The 17,272-nt window shown below is 50.5% G+C and overlaps 1 protein-coding gene across 1 annotated transcript in view; it reads right to left on the bottom strand.

The window, feature by feature from the left end:
• Positions 1-17,272, bottom strand: part of abcc2 (ATP-binding cassette, sub-family C (CFTR/MRP), member 2) — a 154,603-nt gene that overhangs the window by 52,917 nt on the left and 84,414 nt on the right. The window contains 5 exon segments of the mRNA XM_072479697.1: positions 3,505-3,724; positions 8,089-8,218; positions 10,814-10,946; positions 13,131-13,314; positions 16,131-16,298. Coding sequence (XP_072335798.1) covers positions 3,505-3,724; positions 8,089-8,218; positions 10,814-10,946; positions 13,131-13,314; positions 16,131-16,298 — 835 coding nt within the window.

Below are 17,272 nucleotides of genomic sequence, written 5' to 3'. Positions count from 1 at the left end.
GAAGGGGGATGAGGTCCTGCAGCAGGAGTTCAGGGAGCTAGGCAGAAAGTTAAAAGACAGGACCGCTAGGGTTGTAATCTCGGGATTACTCCCTGTGCCACGTGCCAGTGAGGCTAGAAATAGGAAGATAGAGCAGCTAAACACGTGGCTAAACAGCTGGTGTAGGAGGGAGGGTTTCCGTTATCTGGACCACTGGGAGCTCGTCCGGGGCAGGTGTGACCTATATAAGAAGGACGGGTTGCATCTAAACTGGAGAGGCATAAATATCCTGGCCGCGAGGTTTGCTAGTGTCACACAGGAGGGTTTAAACTAGTATGGCAGGGGGGTGGGCACGGGAGCAATAGGTCAGAAGGTGAGAGCATTGAGGGAGAACTAGGGAATAGGGACAGTGGGGCTCTGAGGCAGAGCAGACAGGGAGAAGTTGCTGAACACAGCGGGTCTGGTGGCCTGAAGTGCATATGTTTTAATGCAAGAAGTATTACGGGTAAGGCAGATGAACTTAGAGCTTGGATTAGTACTTGGAACTATGATGTTGTTGCCATTACAGAGACCTGGTTGAGGGAAGGGCAGGATTGGCAGCGAAATGTTCCAGGATTTAGATGTTTCAGGCGGGATAGAGAGGGATGTAAAAGGGGTGGCGGAGTTGCGCTACTGGTTAGGGAGAATATCACAGCTGTACTACGGGAGGACACCTCAGAGGGCAGTGAGGCTATATGGGTAGAGATCAGGAATAAGAAGGGTGCAGTCACAATGTTGAGGGTTTACTACAGGCCTCCCAACAGCCAGCGGGAGATAGCGGAGCAGACAGGTAGACAGATTTTGGAACAGAGTAAAAACAACAAGGTTGTGGTGATGGGAGGCTTCAACTTCCCCAATATTGACTGGGACTCACTTAGTGCCAGGGGCTTAGACGGGGCAGAGTTTGTAAGGAGCATCCAGGAGGGCTTCTTAAAACAATATGTGGACAGTCCAACTTGGGAAGGGGCGGTACTGGACCTGGTATTGGGGAATGAGCCCGGCCAGGTGGTAGAAGTTTCAGTAGGGGAGCATTTCGGGAACAGTGTCCACAATTCAGTAAGTTTTAAAGTGCTGGTGGACAAGGATAAGAGTGGTCCTAGGATGAATGTGCTAAATTGGGGGAAGGCTAATTATAACAATATTGGGCAGGAACTGAAGAACCTAGATTGGGGGCGGATGTTTGAGGGCAAATCAACATCTGACATGTGGGAGGCTTTCAAGTGTCAGTTGAAAGGAATACAGGACCGGCATGTTCCTGTGAGGAAGAAAGATAAATACGGCAATTTTCGGGAACCTTGGATGACGAGTGATATTGTAGGCCTCGTCAAAAAGAAAAAGGAGGCATTTGTCAGGACTAAAAGGCTGGGAACAGACGAAGCCTGCGTGGAATATAAGGAAAGTAGGAAGGAACTTAAGCAAGGAGTCAGGAGGGCTAGAAGGGGTCACGAAAAGTCATTGGCAAATAGGGTTAAGGAAAATCCCAAGGCTTTTTACACGTACATAAAAAGCAAGAGGGTAGCCAGGGAAAGGGTTGGCCCACTGAAGGATAGGCAAGGGAAGTTATGTGTGGAGCTAGAGGAAATGGGCGAGGTACTAAATGAATACTTTGCATCAGTATTCACCAAAGAGAAGGAATTGGTAGATGTTGAGTCTGGAGAAGGGTGTGTAGATAGCCTGGGTCACATTGAGATCCAAAAAGATGAGGTGTTGGACGTCTTAAAAAATATTAAGGTAGATAAGTCCCCAGGGCCTGATGGGATCTACCCCAGAATACTGAAGGAGGTTGGAGAGGAAATTGCTGAGGCCTTGACAGAAATCTTTGGATCCTCACTGTCTTCAGGTGATGTCCCGGAGGACTGGAGAATAGCCAATGTTGTTCCCCTGTTTAAGAAGGGTAGCAAGGATAATCCAGGGAACTACAGGCCGGTGAGCCTTACTTCAGTGGTAGGGAAATTACTGGAGAGAATTCGTCGAGACAGGATCTACTCCCATTTGGAAGCAAATGGACGTATTAGTGAGAGGCAGCATGGTTTTGTGAAGGGGAGGTCGTGTCTCACTAACGTGATAGAGTTTTTCGAGGAGGTCACAAAGATGATTGATGCAGGTAGGGCAGTGGATGTTGTCTATATGGACTTCAGTAAGGCCATTGACAAGGTCCCTCATGGTAGACTAGTACAAAAGGTGAAGTCACACGGGATCAGGGGTGAGCTGGCAAGGTGGATACAGAACTGGCTAGGTCATAGAAGGCAGAGAGTAGCAATGGAAGGATGCTTTTCTAATTGGAGGGCTGTGACCAGTGGTGTTCCACAGGGATCAGTGATGGGACCTTTGCTCTTTGTAGTATATATAAATGATTTGGAGGAAAATGTAACTGGTCTGATTAGTAAGTTTGCAGACGACACAAAGGTTGGTGGAATTGTGGATAGCGATGAGGACTGTCAGAGGATACAGCAGTATTTAGATTGTTTGGAGACTTGGGCGGAGAGATGGCAGATGGAGTTTAATCCGGACAAATGTGAGGTAATGCATTTTGGAAGGTCTAATGCAGGTAGGGAATATACAGTGAATGGTAGAACCCTCAAGAGTATTGAAAGTTAGAGAGATCTAGGAGTACAGGTCCACAGGTCACTGAAAGGGGCAACACAGGTGGAGAAGGTAGTCAAGAAGGCATACGGCATGCTTGCCTTCATTGGCCGGGGCATTGAGTATAAGAATTGGCAAGTCATGTTGCAGCTGTATAGAACCTTAGTTAGGCCACACTTGGAGTATAGTGTTCAATTCTGGTCGCCACACTACCAGAAGGGTATGGAGGCTTTAGAGAGGGTGCAGAAGAGATTTACCAGAATGTTGCCTGGTATGGAGGGCATTAGCTATGAGGAGCGGTTGAATAAACTTGGTTTGTTCTCACTGGAACGAAGGAGGCTGAGGGGCGACCTGATAGAGGTCTACAAAATTATGAGGGGCATAGACAGAGTGGATAGTCAGAGGCTTTTCCCCAGGGTAGAGGGGTCAATTACTAGGGGGCATAGGTTTAAGGTGAAAGGGGCAAGGTTTAGAGTAGATGTACGAGGCAGGTTTTATACACAGAGGGTAGTGGGTGCCTGGAGCTCGCTGCCGGAGGAGGTGGTGGAAGCAGGGACGATAGTGACATTTAAGGGGCATCTTGACAAATACATGAATAGGATGGGAATAGAGGGATACGGACCCAGGAAGTGTAGAAGATTGTAGTTTAGTCGGGCAGCATGGTCGGCACGGGCTTGGAGGGCCGAAGGGCCTGTTCCTGTGCTGTACTTTTCTTTGTTCTTTGTTCTTTGTTGACAGGTGAGGTGTGGGATAACTATATCAAAGAACGGACTGTACTGTCAGGTTGTAGAGTTACCGTGTCTCTTGTGCCAGACAACGAGAATGACCAGTCAGCTGACATTGACCACTGAACAGTATTTATGCTGCTCACTTGCTCCCAGTGTTGCACTGGGCCATACCCACCTTGGGCAGCCCCCAGCACGCCGAATATGCCAATCCGTTTATTCCGTTCTGAGGATGGATTGGTGGTGTTGACTAAGTGGCTGGCGTCATTGGTCCAGTCACTGAGCCAGAGGTTCTGTCCAATGGTGGCCACATTCTGGGCGATGTACATCATCATTATCAGCAGCGAGTACAGCCAGCCAATCGCGCGGAAATACTTCCAGTAGACAGAGTACTTCACCTGTCAATCATAAAAAAAACCAATACACAGATCAATAAACCTCACCTGGAAAACACACCCACCGGCGGCACAGTGCTTCGACCGCAGGGGTGTTAGGATACTCAAGATCGGCTGCGGGATTAACCCTCGGCAGGATCGTCCGCACCGCCGGCAGCGCACCCACGCCCGCGGTGGGGGGGGGGCATGCCGCGTGGAAACCTGGGCTGGCGGGACAGAGAATTTGGCAAATCACAGAGCTCAGTTATTCGTATATTCAAGATTGAGATCAGCAGATTTTTGGATAATAATAATTGTCTTTACTGTCGCTTACATTGACACTGCAATGAAGTTACTGTGAAAATCAATAACAGAATCAAGGGATTTAGGATTTGGTGGGAAAGTGGCATTGGGAAAGGGTCAGCCATGATTTTATTGAGGGGCTGAATAAGACCACAAGACATAGGAGCAGAATTAGGCCACTCGGCCCATCGAGTCTGCTTCGCCATTCAAACATGGCTGATATGTTTCTCATTCCCATTCTCCTGCCTTCTCCCTATAACCCCTGATCCCCTTATTAATCAAGAACCTATCTATCTCTGTCTTAAAGACACTCGGTGATTTGGCCTCCACAGCCTTCTGCGGCAAAGAGTTCCACAGATTCACCGCCCTCTGGCTGAAGAAATTCCTCCTCATCTCTGTTTTAAAGGATCGTCCCTTTAGTCTGAGATGGTGTCCTCTGGTTCTAGTTTTTCCTACAAGTGGAAACATCCTCTCCACGTCCACTCTATCCAGGCCTCGCAGTATCCTGTAAGTTTCAATAAGATCCCCTCTCATCCTTCTAAACTCCATCGAGCACAGTCCCAGAGTCCTCAACTGTTCCTCATATGACAAGCATTCATTCCAGGGATGAGGACATTCTGTATTCTTGCATATTTTCGCCAATACTGAGTCCCTTTGTGCCCAGTCACATATGTGGGTGGCGGTGATATGAAGCTTAGTGTCGAAACAACATCATCAGCCCTTGGTTCGTGTTCGAATGGGAGCCTGCACACTGCGTCCGCATTCGCGATCTGCGTGCCTGGGCGATGCTGGAATACGTCCTTATACGCTGCCAGCAGCAGGGCCCATCGCTGAATCTGGGTGGACGCTATTGGTAGGGTCGCCTTGCCCTCTTTAAAAAGCCCCAGCAATGGCTTATGGCCCGTCACAATGGGAATCGGCGCCCATACACAATCTGACTTCTTCATCTATTATGCCCCCTTGTTCTGGACTCCCTCCCAGAGAAAATTGTTTCAACCGTCTTAAACACCCCAATTTGATCACTTCTCAATCGTTTTAATGGGAGGAAATACAAGTCTTCTCCACACAACATACTGTGACAACAGGGAAAATCATTCACGATTGGGCAGAGTCAACCCAGGTTTATGAAAGGAAAGTTGTGTTTGGTAAATCTGTTGGACTTTACTGAGATTCGAACCAGCAGATAGTCTTTGTTGTAATGTCGAAAACGTGGCAACCAATTTGCGCACAGCAAGATCGCCCTGCTATAATGGCTGGATAACCTGTTTTAGTGATGGTGGTTTAGGGATGAATATTGGCCAGGATATGTGTGGAAAAACTGGCCCACGCACCCTCTGGCTGAAGAAGTTTCTCCTCTTCTCAGTTTTAAAGGATCGTCCCTTCAGTCTGAGGCTGTGCCCTCAGGTTCTAGTTTCTCCCACTCGTGGAAACATCTTCTCAACGTCCACTCTATCTAGACCTCTCGGTATGCAGTAAGCTTCAAGAACAAAGAACAATACAGCACAGGAACAGGCCCTTCGGCCCTCCAAGCGTGCGCTGACCATGGTTAAACTAAAACCGTATGCATTTACGGAGTCCGTATCCTTCCATTCCCACACTATATATTTGTCTAGATGCCCCTTAAATGCCGCTATCGTACCTGCTCCCGCCACTTCCCCAGGGAGCGTTCCATATATTTACCACCTTCTGTGTAAAAAAACTTGCCTCGCACATCTGTTCTAGATTTTTCCCCACGCACTTTAAACCTATGTCCCCTAGTACTTGACTCTCCTACCCTAGGAAAGAGCATCTGACTATCCACTCTGTCCATGCCACTCATAATCCTGTAGACCTCTATCAGGTCACCTCTCGACCTCCATCGTTCCAGTGAGAACAGACCAAGTTTATCTAACCTCTCCTCATAGCTAATGCCCTCCCTACCAGGCAACATCCCAGTAATCCGCTTCTGTACCCTTTCCAAAGCATCCACATCCTTCTGGTAGTGTGACGACCAGAATTGAGCGCAGTATTCCAAATGAGGCCTAACGAAGGTCCTGTACAGCTGCAACATGACTTGCCAATTTTTATATTCACTGCCCTGACCAATGAAGGCCAGCATGCCGTATGCCTTCTTGACCACCTTATCCACATGCGTTGCCACTTTCATGCACGCCCAGATCTCTCTGCCTGTCAATATGCGCAAGAGTTCTACCATTTACTGTTGAATTCCTACATGCATTGGACCTTCCAAAGTGCATCACCTCACACTTGTTCGGATTAAACTCCATTTGCCATTTCTCCGCCCAAGACTCCAACCAGTTTATATCCTGCTGTATCCTCTGACAATCCTCTTCACTATCCGCAACTCCACCAATTTCTGTGTCATCTGCGAACTTACTAATCAGACCAGCTACATTTTCTTCCAAATTATTTATACACAGCTCGAACAATAAGGGTCCCAGAACTGATTCGTGCAGTACGCCGCTAGTCACACTTCCATTCAGAAAACATCCTTCTACTGCTACCCTCTATCTTCTGTGCCCAAGCCAGCTCGTATCCAACTTGCCAGCTCTCCTCTGATCCCATGTGACTTCACCTTTTGTACCGATCTACCATCAGACACCTTGTCAAAGGGCCAATGCACACGGAACGTTCTGATGGCCTCCAGTGGGATGGGATGTCCGTGCCATTGGCCAGGACCCCTAGCCGGAAAACCTGGAGGCGATTAGAGCATCCCGTGTGTGCCGGCTGAGGCACACACATTGTGTGGCCTCCTGTGCCTGCCCTGGTCCCATGCCCTGCCCATCCTTGCCCTCCTCCGCATCCTCCTCGTTGGACGAGGCCTGGCATTCATCCTCCCTCTCCAGGATGTCACCCCTCTGCTACACAATGGTGTGGAGGATGCAGAAAGCCAGCACGATGTGAGAGACTGTCCTAGCTCGATACTGGAAATCTCCTCCAGAGCGGTCCAGGCACATGAACCGCATCCGCTCGATCATGCCCCTGGTCGTGGCATGCGCGTTGTTGTAGCAGGTCTCCGCATCAGTCTGTGGCCTCCGGATAGGCATCATCAGCCACGCCCGCAGCGGATAACCCCTGTCGCCCAATGGCCAATGCCTCAGCCTGCGGTGCGCCTTGAAGGAGTCAGGAACTCTCGAGTGTGCCAGGATAAAGGCATCATGCACACTGCCCGGGTATCGGGCACAGACGTGTATGATGCGCAGCTCATGGTCACACACCAGCTGCAATTTCATCGAGTGGAACCCATTTCAGTTTGTGATGACCGGCCTGGCATGGGCCGGTGCCCGTAGGGGGACAGGCATCCCGTCAACCACCCCTGGTGCTGGGACATCCTGGTCGGCTGGGTCCACAATGAATTTGATATATTGTGCCGAGGGGAATATAGCGTCACGGCGCCGATGCACCGAGGTCTGTGAGATTTCGGACACTCGGTGCCTGGAAGGGCCCCGTGGCGTAAATGCTCAGGGCGACCGTCACCTTGATGGCCACCGGGAGCGGGTGTCCTCCCCCATTCCCCATGATGCCAGGTGCACCATAATCCGGCAGATATGTCCCCCTGCTCAGCCGGAGTCTTCGACACCATACCCGGTCCGGCAGGTCCTTGAATGACGTGCTGCCGGTACACGCGAGGCCTCATGCGGTGCCTCCTTCCCACCTCCTCCTTGGCCTGTTGGGCGGCCGGCTCCCCATCCTCAGTGGCTGCCTCCTGTTCCTCTGGGGCCGGCTCCGCTGCTGCAGGGTCCTCCTCGAGCAGCCCCAGCTCGTACAGCCTCAGTGCATCCCTCAGGGCTGCGGCGAGCAGGGTGAAGGTCACCATTGCTGGTTGGATTCCAAAGTCCATTGTCTGCTGGCGGTGAAAGGCAGACATGTTGGCATGGTGCGTACCCCCATGGCCTCCCACGTTCAATGGGCTACACGGTGGCCCCGGTCGGCACTGCACTCCCGTCCCCCGCATGTCCCCTTCACCCCCATTCCCATCCCCGCCCCCGGCCATCCTCGCTAGCACTCTGCCCTACACACCGCACCCCTGGCCCCGACACCGCGGGGGCCTCTGGCCTTGGCACCCGCCCCTGATGAGACCTTACCTTTCCTGTTTCCACCGTCTCTTTCTCTATCAGTCTCTGACCCTTCACCATCGCCACATGTCCCTCTTTCTCTGACGCCAGGTCCTTGTTCCTCAGAGCCTTCTTCAGGGACCGTCTCACACTGCTTTTACTGAGGAAAGAATATTAATAACAGGTTAAACTGAAAAGCTCTTTCCATTAAAACATTTCCTGAGCTGCTGTCTGATTGCTCAGTTGGTTATTGAGTTTCTTACCGTCATACAAACAGACTAAGAGAAGTAAAAGGCCCCATTTCAATTGCAGTTCTTATAATCTCATGATGTCCCAAAGTGCTTCACAGTCAAGGAAACACTTTTGAAGTGTAGTCACGGCGAGAAGACAGGAAACGTGTCACCCAAATTGAACCCAACAAACAGCAGGTGGTGATGGCCGGATAACCTAGTGATGCTGATTGAGGGAGAAATATTGCCCTCGGACATCAGAGAGAACTGCCCCTGCTCTTCTTCGAATAATGTCACTGAGCTGTTCCATCTGCCAGAGAGACAGACGGGACCTTGTTTTAACATCCCAGTGGCAGGACCCAGCACTCCCTCTGTTCTGCACTAAACTAAGCCTCTGCACTTGATTTAGTCTCTGATCTGGGATTTGAACCCACCAGCGTCTGGTTCAGAGGCGTGAGTGTTCCAGACTGTAACTGTTGCTGGTTCAGGAGTGCGTCTGTCCATGTGCGTGTGTGTGTGTGTGTGTGTGTGTGTCGGTGTGCGTAGTCATTGTATTTGTCAGAATGTGCATGTGTGAATGACTTTATGTATGTGAGCATTATGTTGCTGTGTCTGAGTTTGCACGTGGTGAGTTTTTGTGCACATTCGTATGCAGATGGTGGGTGGATAAGGGTTGGGAAATGGCCATCAAAACTTATAAGCCGTCTCATTGCTGCTCAGACAAGGGGTGGGATTCTCCAATCGGGAAACGCGATTGGGCGGAGAATTGGTTTTGGCGCCGAATTTGTGGCGGGCGTCGGTTTCACGCCAATTCTCCGTCGCCTCAATGACTTCCAGAACACACGTACAGTAAACTGTATTGACATATCATTCGCGGGGATCCTCCGCCTCCGCTGGGGGAAATTCCCGACGGCGAGGTTCACTTGTGCTTTTAAAAATCCTGAAACAGGCGCCGTTGTCTGCTGGGGGGGAGAGAAGGGGGGAGGGGGAGAGAAGGGGGAGGGGGAGAGAAGGGGGAGGGGGAGAGAAGCGGGACGGAAAGTGTCCAACCTCGCCATAGTTTGCTGACAGTCGTGCCGCTGGCCGGGGGGGCTTCTGCCAGGGTCGGCGGGAGTAGCGGGGGGTGAAATCAGGAGGTGGGCTGTGGGGCCGGGGCGGACGGACACGGAACACCATTGCCGCGGCCGGCAAGGCAGGCATGCAGCTACGCACACCGTTAACAGCCCACTTTGAACTTAAGGTGGTCTGGGTGTCCCCCCCAGGGCAGCCCCCAGGTGCCGTCTGGCCCCAGCCGACCCATCAATGGGCTGGGCGCACTCCAGGGCAACCTGTGCCATCTTGTTGGCTGGGCTGGTGTGTGTAGGGAGGGTAATGTGTCTGCGCGGCTGCAACATGTTAGCCTCCCGAGTGCCAATCACGGAGCCGGCGAATCCTGCACCATTTTCCACTGGGATTGATTGTGTTCTGCTCGGCACTGGTTCTAGCCCCTCCACAGCTGCTGAATCGGTCCAGGTGTGGCCCCAATTTTGCTAACATGAAGTCCACAAATCCTGCCCCAGCGTCAACACTTCGGGCTGGATTCTCAGATTCTGCGGCTATGACCGCAGGATCCGCCTGGTCTTACAACCAAAGTCGGCAGCGCCCCCGCACCGATCCTCCGCCAGGTGGGGGGGGGGGGGGGAGCAGCCGTGCCACGTAAAGACCCCGGCTTTACCTGCGGATACGGCCACAGAATGGTTGGGTCCGTGGCTGTGCATGCGCACGGCGGCGGCTGCGTTGTACAACATGGCGCCGGCCACGGGCGGACCCGACTTGCAAAAAACTGTAACCCCTCTCGCCACCTCCGGACCCCCCCCCCAGTCTTCCCAGTCCCTGCCCAAGCCCCCCTGCCAGCGGAACGGCTCGGCCCCCGACTGTGACAGCCGCCACGCGAGGTCCCGGCACGGTGTGAGCACACGTGCCCCTCGCCGTCGGGGGCTCGGCCTGAGCATCGGGGGAGGGTCTCAGGTGACGCCCTGAGGCCGCCCCGACATTGTGCGCCGTGCTCCCTGAGTACGCCGTTTTTGAGGGGGCAGAGTGTTGGAAAAACAGCGTTGCCCGGTTCCAGCATAAAAACGGATTCTCCGGCCGATCGCCGAAACGCGATTTTGCCGTCGGCAATCGAAGAATCCAGCCCAAGGTATATTGGCGCTGGATAGAAAGCTTTGAAAGGGACAGCCAGTTCCTTGATCATGGGCTCCTGGGTGGTGGGTTTATGTGAACCGGTGGGATGTAACCTGCATTCCCTTCAAGGACCAATCCACACACGCGAGAGTCTGATCGATGATCATTCCTGCAGAAATCACAGAATGATACAACACAGAAGATCATTCAGCCCTTTGAACCTGTGCCAGGAATTTGAAAAATGATCCCCTATCCATTCCCCATAGCCTTGCTAATATTCTCTCTGATTCTGTGACATTCCTCGCTTCGATAAGGGTTCATGCCCGAGCCACACTGCTGAGCAGGGTGCTACTGATGTTTACCTCCACTTCCTACATCTGGCACGCTCGCTGTTCTCCCGTTTCAGTGTTAGAGTCAGCGCATCACCTGGATGTTCATCTGCCTGGGGTCCCTGATCATCGCCCAGTGTGAGATCTTCCTCTGTCACCGTATTGACTGAAAGCAGAGGAACATAGAATGAAATATCATTAAAGGTCACTCAGTCCACGGTCTCTGTGATTCTCCAATTAGTTTTATGTGTTATGTGGAGAGACTGGAGGTTGAAGCAGGGGATGTCAATAGGAGGTTTAATACAGGTGTGTTATATAGATGGAAGTGATGTAAAGTTGCCATAGTCCCAGATGACCACTGGCTGCTTACCCCTGTGAGGGGGAGAGCTGGCTGGTGGTGATTTTAATAATAATGATAATCTTTATTATTAACACTGCAATGCAGTTACTGTGAAAATCCCCAAGTCGCCACACTCCAGCGCCTGTTCGGGTACACAGAGGGAGAATTCAGAATGTCTAAATTACCGAAGAGCACATCTTTTGGGACTCGTGGGAGGAAACCGGAGCACCGGGAGGAAACCCACGCAGACACGGGGAGAACGTGCAGACTCCGCACAGACAGTGACCCAAGCCGGGAATCGAACCTGGGACCCTGGAGCTGTGAAGCAACAGTGCTAACCACTGTGCTACTATGCCGATTTAACCTGAGGATCACCACACCTCAGGTGGGGGGCAAGGTTGACAAGGCGGGGCCTTCATGAATAACCTCAGCCAGTACAGGAATTGAACCCACGCTGCTGGCCTCGCTCTGCATCAGCGGTCTAGCCAACTGAGCTAAATTAGCCAGGTGTATGAATACAAGTGCATGAATACAAGCGTAATATTCAGGCGTATTAATACAGGTTTAATATGAGTCTATTACACAGCTTTAATACAAGTGCTTTAATACAGGTGTATTATAGGTGTATTAATACAGTTTTGATACAGGTGTATTATACAGGTTTAGCACAAGTGTGACAGAGAGGTGTATTAATGCAGGTTTACTAGAGGTGTCTTATATATTTGTATTAAGAAAGGTGTAATATACCGGTGTATTAATATAGGACTAATATAGGTGTATCATGCAGGTTTATTACATGTGTATTAATACAGATTTGATACAGGTATATTATATAGGTGTATCGTACAGATGCATTATACAAGTTTAATATAGGTGTATCATGCAGGTGTATTATACAGGTGCATCATACAAGTATATTAATATAGGTTTAATATAGGTGTACTAAGCAGGTGCAACAAACAGCTGTATTATTACAGGTTTAATGCGTGTGTATTAATGCAGGGTTTGTTGCAGATGTATTATACAGATGCATTATACAAGTTTAGTATAGGTGTATTATCCAGGTGTATTATCCAGGTGTATTATCCAAGTGTATTATCCAGGTGTATTATCCAGGTGTATTATCCAGGTGTATTATCCAGGTGTATTATCCAGGTGTATTACACATGTATATCATACAGGTGGCACCATCAGGAGTGGGGGAATTGTAAAACTCAGTAACACCCTTGCCCACAACCAGTATGATGCCTCTATCACTGTCTCGCGCAATGCGGCCCGACCTTCAAACACTTGGCCCATCTCTCCAGGTATCTCCCCCTCCCCGCGGCACTCACCCTCCCTCCGGCCATGCACATGTCCCCGGAGCTGTGTCCCATCCCCTGGGTGTTCCGGATGTTAGCGGCTGCATGTGTGCTGTTGCCTGGACTGCAGGGGAGCAGGTTTAATGAGCTGCGTTATATGGTTCACATCCCAAGTTATCATACACCTTGCCCTAACAATGCTGTGGGTATTGTCATGATGTTTAGGTAAACATCATAGCACATACATACTGATGGACAGATCAACGGACCAATCAACACACGCACAACACCACAGCTAATCACAGGCAAGAGCATACACAGTACAAAACAGGGAACACGACGCTTCCTGTGCATTCCAGCAGGAGACTGCTCAGGGCACAGAGCTCATAGCAAGTCACTCAGACATCCACCATGTGCTGAGTGCCACCACAAGATAGTATTAGGAATAGGTCGACAGATTCTAGGGTTATGATCGAACCTCAGTAACCAGTTTACCACTGTAAATAAATGTTAGCAATAAAACTGAGTTGTACCATTCGCAACCGTGTTGGTTCGTCTGTGTAGCAGAGCACCCAACACATCAGGTATGAACTGTCTATAACCAGGGCTGCCCTTCAGAGGCTGTTTAAAGGCCCAATCTTTAAACTGTTAGTGTGACTGGGGAAATTGAAAAGATGCCGGGGCTGGGCTCTGTCTGGCAGCTCCATACCTGTCGCCTCTCCCTCCTCATTGTGGTCCCCTTCTCCGTATGTGTTCAGGAACTCTGCAAATGCTCCCCTGTTCGCCTTTAGCGTTTGGTATGACCCTACTTCAGACACTTCACCATCCACTAGAACCACAATCTCATCCGTTTGAGGCAGAAATGTCACTCCGTGCGTCACAAGAATTCGAGTCTGTTTAAAAACATGAATTGTCAAGAGAGTCAGGGAATATTGACACAGAATCAGGAGAGTGGCAGCATTTACCTTCCACACTAACTTCCTGTCAACTCGGCCCATCAGCACATCCTTCTGTTTCATTCTCTGATGTGTTTCTCTGTCTTTCCCTGAAATGTATCTATGCGATTCACCTTATCAATCACTCCTTGTTGTAGTCCAAGTAGTACACAGAAGAACACATTTCTTGCACGGTGCTTTCAAGAACTCAAGACATCCCATAAATCTTCACAGCTAATCACGTGTAGCCACTGTTGTGACGTAATAAATGCAGCAGCCAATTTACACACAGCAAGCTCCCAGACTCGGTGTGATGTAGACTGAGGGATAAATATTGGCCAGGACACCAGGGAGAACTCCCCTTCCCTCCTTTGAAATAGCACCATGGAATTTTTTTAACAATTCATCTGAAAGACAACTCCTCCAACAGTGCAGCATTCCCTTCGTGCTGCATTGGGAATGCCAACGTGGACACTGTCCTCATGTGTTTGGAGTCAGACACAAGCCCATCACCGTCTCGCTCTGGTGTAAGACTGCTAGTCTCGATTATGTTTAATACATTAAACAGTTCAAAAGCTACATGCTGTGGAAGAAAATTCAATGGTAATTTCACAAAGGGAACTGGATAAATACTTCAAACAGAAATATTTGCAGTACTATGGGCAAAGAGTTGGGGCTAATGAGATAGTTCTAATACAATGAGCCGGCAGAGATAGAATAGTCTGAATGGGCTGCACCGATGCTGTGAGATTCGATGTTCTCAGCTGTTCAGCATTGGGCCATACATAGCAAATAGAGCTCAGCATTGACCCCAAGTCTGTACTGACCAGGTAAACACCAGATAACAAGGCATCTGGAGACAAGATTCAACTCTGGCAACTGTGAGACAAGGAGAGAAACAAGATTCCAAACTATACTTGTCAGGATTACTTTGTATCTAACCCCGTGCTGTACCTGTCCTGGGAGTGTTTGATGGGGACAGTGTAGAGGGAGCTTTACTCTGTATCTAACCCCGTGCTGTACCTGTCTTGGGAGTGTTTGATGGGGACAGTGTAGAGGGAGCTTTACTCTATCTAACCCCGTGCTGTACCTGTCCTGGGAGTGTTTGATGGAGACAGTGTAGAGGGAACTTTACTCTGTATCTAACCCCGTGCTGTACCTGTCCTGGGAGTGTTTGATGGGGACTGTGCAGAGGGAGATTTACTCTGTATCTAACCCCGTGCTGTACCTGTCCTGGGAGTGTTTGATGGGGACACTGTAGAGGGAGCTTTACTCTGTATCTAACCCCGTGCTGTCCCTGTCCTCGGAGTGTTTGATGGGGACAGTGTAGAGGGAGTTTTACTCTGTATCTAACCCCGTGCTGTACCTGTCCTGGGAGTGTTTGATGGGGACAGTGTAGAGGGAGGTTTACTCTGTATCTAACCCCGTGCTGTACCTGTCCTGGGAGTGTTTGATGGGGACAGTGTAGAGGGAGCTTTGCTCTGTATCTAACCCCGTGCTGTACCTGTCCTGGGAGTGTTTGATGGGGACAGTGTAGAGGGAGCTTTGCTCTGTATCTAACCCCGTGCTGTACCTGTCCTGGGGGTGTTTGATGGGGACAGTGTAGAGGGAGCTTTACTCTGTATCTAACCCCGTGCTGTACCTGTCCTGGGAGTGTTTGATGGGGACAGTGTAGAGGGAGCTTTGCTCTGTATCTAACCCCGTGCTGTACCTGTCCTGGGGGTGTTTGATGGGGACAGTGTAGAGGGAGCTTTACTCTGTATCTAACCCCGTGCTGTACCTGTCCTGGGAGTGTTTGATGGGGACAGTGTAGAGGGAGCTTTGCTCTGTATCTAACCCCGTGCTGTACCTGTCCTGGGGGTGTTTGATGGGGACAGTGTAGGGGGAGCTTTACTCTGTATCTAACCCCGTGCTGTACCTGTCCTGGGAGTGTTTGATGGGGACAGTGTAGGGGGAGCTTTACTCTGTATCTAACCCCGTGCTGTACCTGTCCTGGGGAGTGTTTGATGGGGACAGTGTAGAGGGAGCTTTGCTCTGTATCTAACCCCGTGCTGTACCTGTCCTGGGGGTGTTTGATGGGGACAGTGTAGAGGGAGCTTTACTCTGTATCTAACCCCGTGCTGTACCTGTCCTGGGAGTGTTTGATGGGGACAGTGTAGAGGGAGCTTTACTCTGTATCTAACCCCGTGCTGTACCTGTCCTGGGAGTGTTTGATGGGGACAGTGTAGGGGGAGCTTTACTCTGTATCTAACCCCGTGCTGTACCTGTCCTGGGGAGTGTTTGATGGGGACAGTGTAGAGGGAGCTTTACTCTGTATCTAACCCCGTGCTGTACCTGTCCTGGGAGTGTTTGATGGGGACAATGTAGGGGAGCTTTACTCTGTATCTAACCCCGTGCTGTACCTGTCCTGGGAGTGTTTGATGGGGACAGTGTAGGGGGAGCTTTACTCTGTATCTAACCCCATGCTGTACCTGTCCTGGGAGTGTTTGATGGGGACAGTGTAGAGGGAGCTTTACTCTGTATCTAACCCCGTGCTGTACCTGTCCTGGGAGTGTTTGATGGGGACAGTGTAGGGGGAGCTTTACTCTGTATCTAACCCCGTGCTGTACCTGTCCTGGGAGTGTTTGATGGGGACAGTGTAGGGGGAGCTTTACTCTGTATCTAACCCCGTGCTGTAACAGACTTTGGTGCAAAAAAGGTGAATATTGGTAACTGCTCAACATTCACTGGCTTACTAATCTTTATTTAAAGATATTACAAAATCTGCCACTCACCTTGTCCTTTAACAGCCCATTTGGTCCAATAACCTTCTCAAAGATGTGCTTTCCCACATGAGCGTCCACAGCAGAGAGAGGGTCATCCAGTATGATGATTTTGGCTGCACTATAAGCTGCTCTGGCCAGGCTGACCCGTTGCTTCTGTCCACCACTCAGGTTGATACCCTGGAAAAGAAAATCAATCAGTTGCCAACTTATTTATACTTAGAATGTTTCTACACAGTAAGAGACCATTGGGTTCATCATCACGTGCTAGCTCTGTGCATAGTTACGTTTAATTCAATTACCCCTTTTTTGGTCCGAAATGTGACATCACAAAGTTGCTCATCCTGCAGGACTTTCTCTTCCCTTTCGAAATTAGTTCTGGAATTTGCTTCCACCCTTTACTGACTTGAGGAAGCCAGCGGTAAGAGGTTTATTGAACTATTTACAATATTCTACTCGAGGCAGCACTTCTCTCCCAGTCCAGTCCCGGCTGGGAGAGGTAACCACACCAGGCCCTGCTTTGGGCCAGTTTTTAGGTTTGTTTGTTTGTACCGAGTTCCAGCTGGGTGGCCTCCACCCCCTGTCTGGGAAGCTCGTACTCCACGTGTCCTCTGGGGAGATCAGCAATGGTTTTCCTGCGGCTCTCCTGGGTGTTATAACTACCCTCCCCTCCAAATGTCCCCCTTCGGTCACCAACGGTGGCGGCCTTCTTCGCCACTTTGCCCGCTGCTGTGCGCCCGCCTGCAGCGGCTCTGGGCCAGGGGGAGTGTATCAGTTTGCCCACCGCTGATTCCTGGCCGACCTCCGAAGAGTTATTGCCGGGACCTGGGTCCCAGACACGACTTTGTCCACAGGTACGGACACTTTGGTGTCCAGCTCTGAACCAGTTATCCTCTCCCTGCTGGACCGGGCGCTGTGACCCGGACGGCTGGATCCTCAGGCTGAGGGGGCGATCCTGGCATGGAGGAGGTGTCAATACTGCCATTTGGGCATCGTGCAGTGCGGGTTCTCGCTTCTTCAGGTGGTCCAAGTGCTTTCGCTGCACTCTCCACTGAACCTGGACTTTGTACGAGACTGGGCCCATTCTCTCCAGCACGACACCTAGGAGCCAAAAGACCCCATCACCAAAACTGCGGGAATAGACCGCATCCCCC

This window comes from Scyliorhinus torazame, chromosome 16, assembly GCF_047496885.1.
Source record: "Scyliorhinus torazame isolate Kashiwa2021f chromosome 16, sScyTor2.1, whole genome shotgun sequence".
In the NCBI taxonomy this organism is placed as follows: Eukaryota; Metazoa; Chordata; class Chondrichthyes; order Carcharhiniformes; family Scyliorhinidae; genus Scyliorhinus; species Scyliorhinus torazame.
This window is presented reverse-complemented; position numbering and strand designations above follow the sequence as displayed.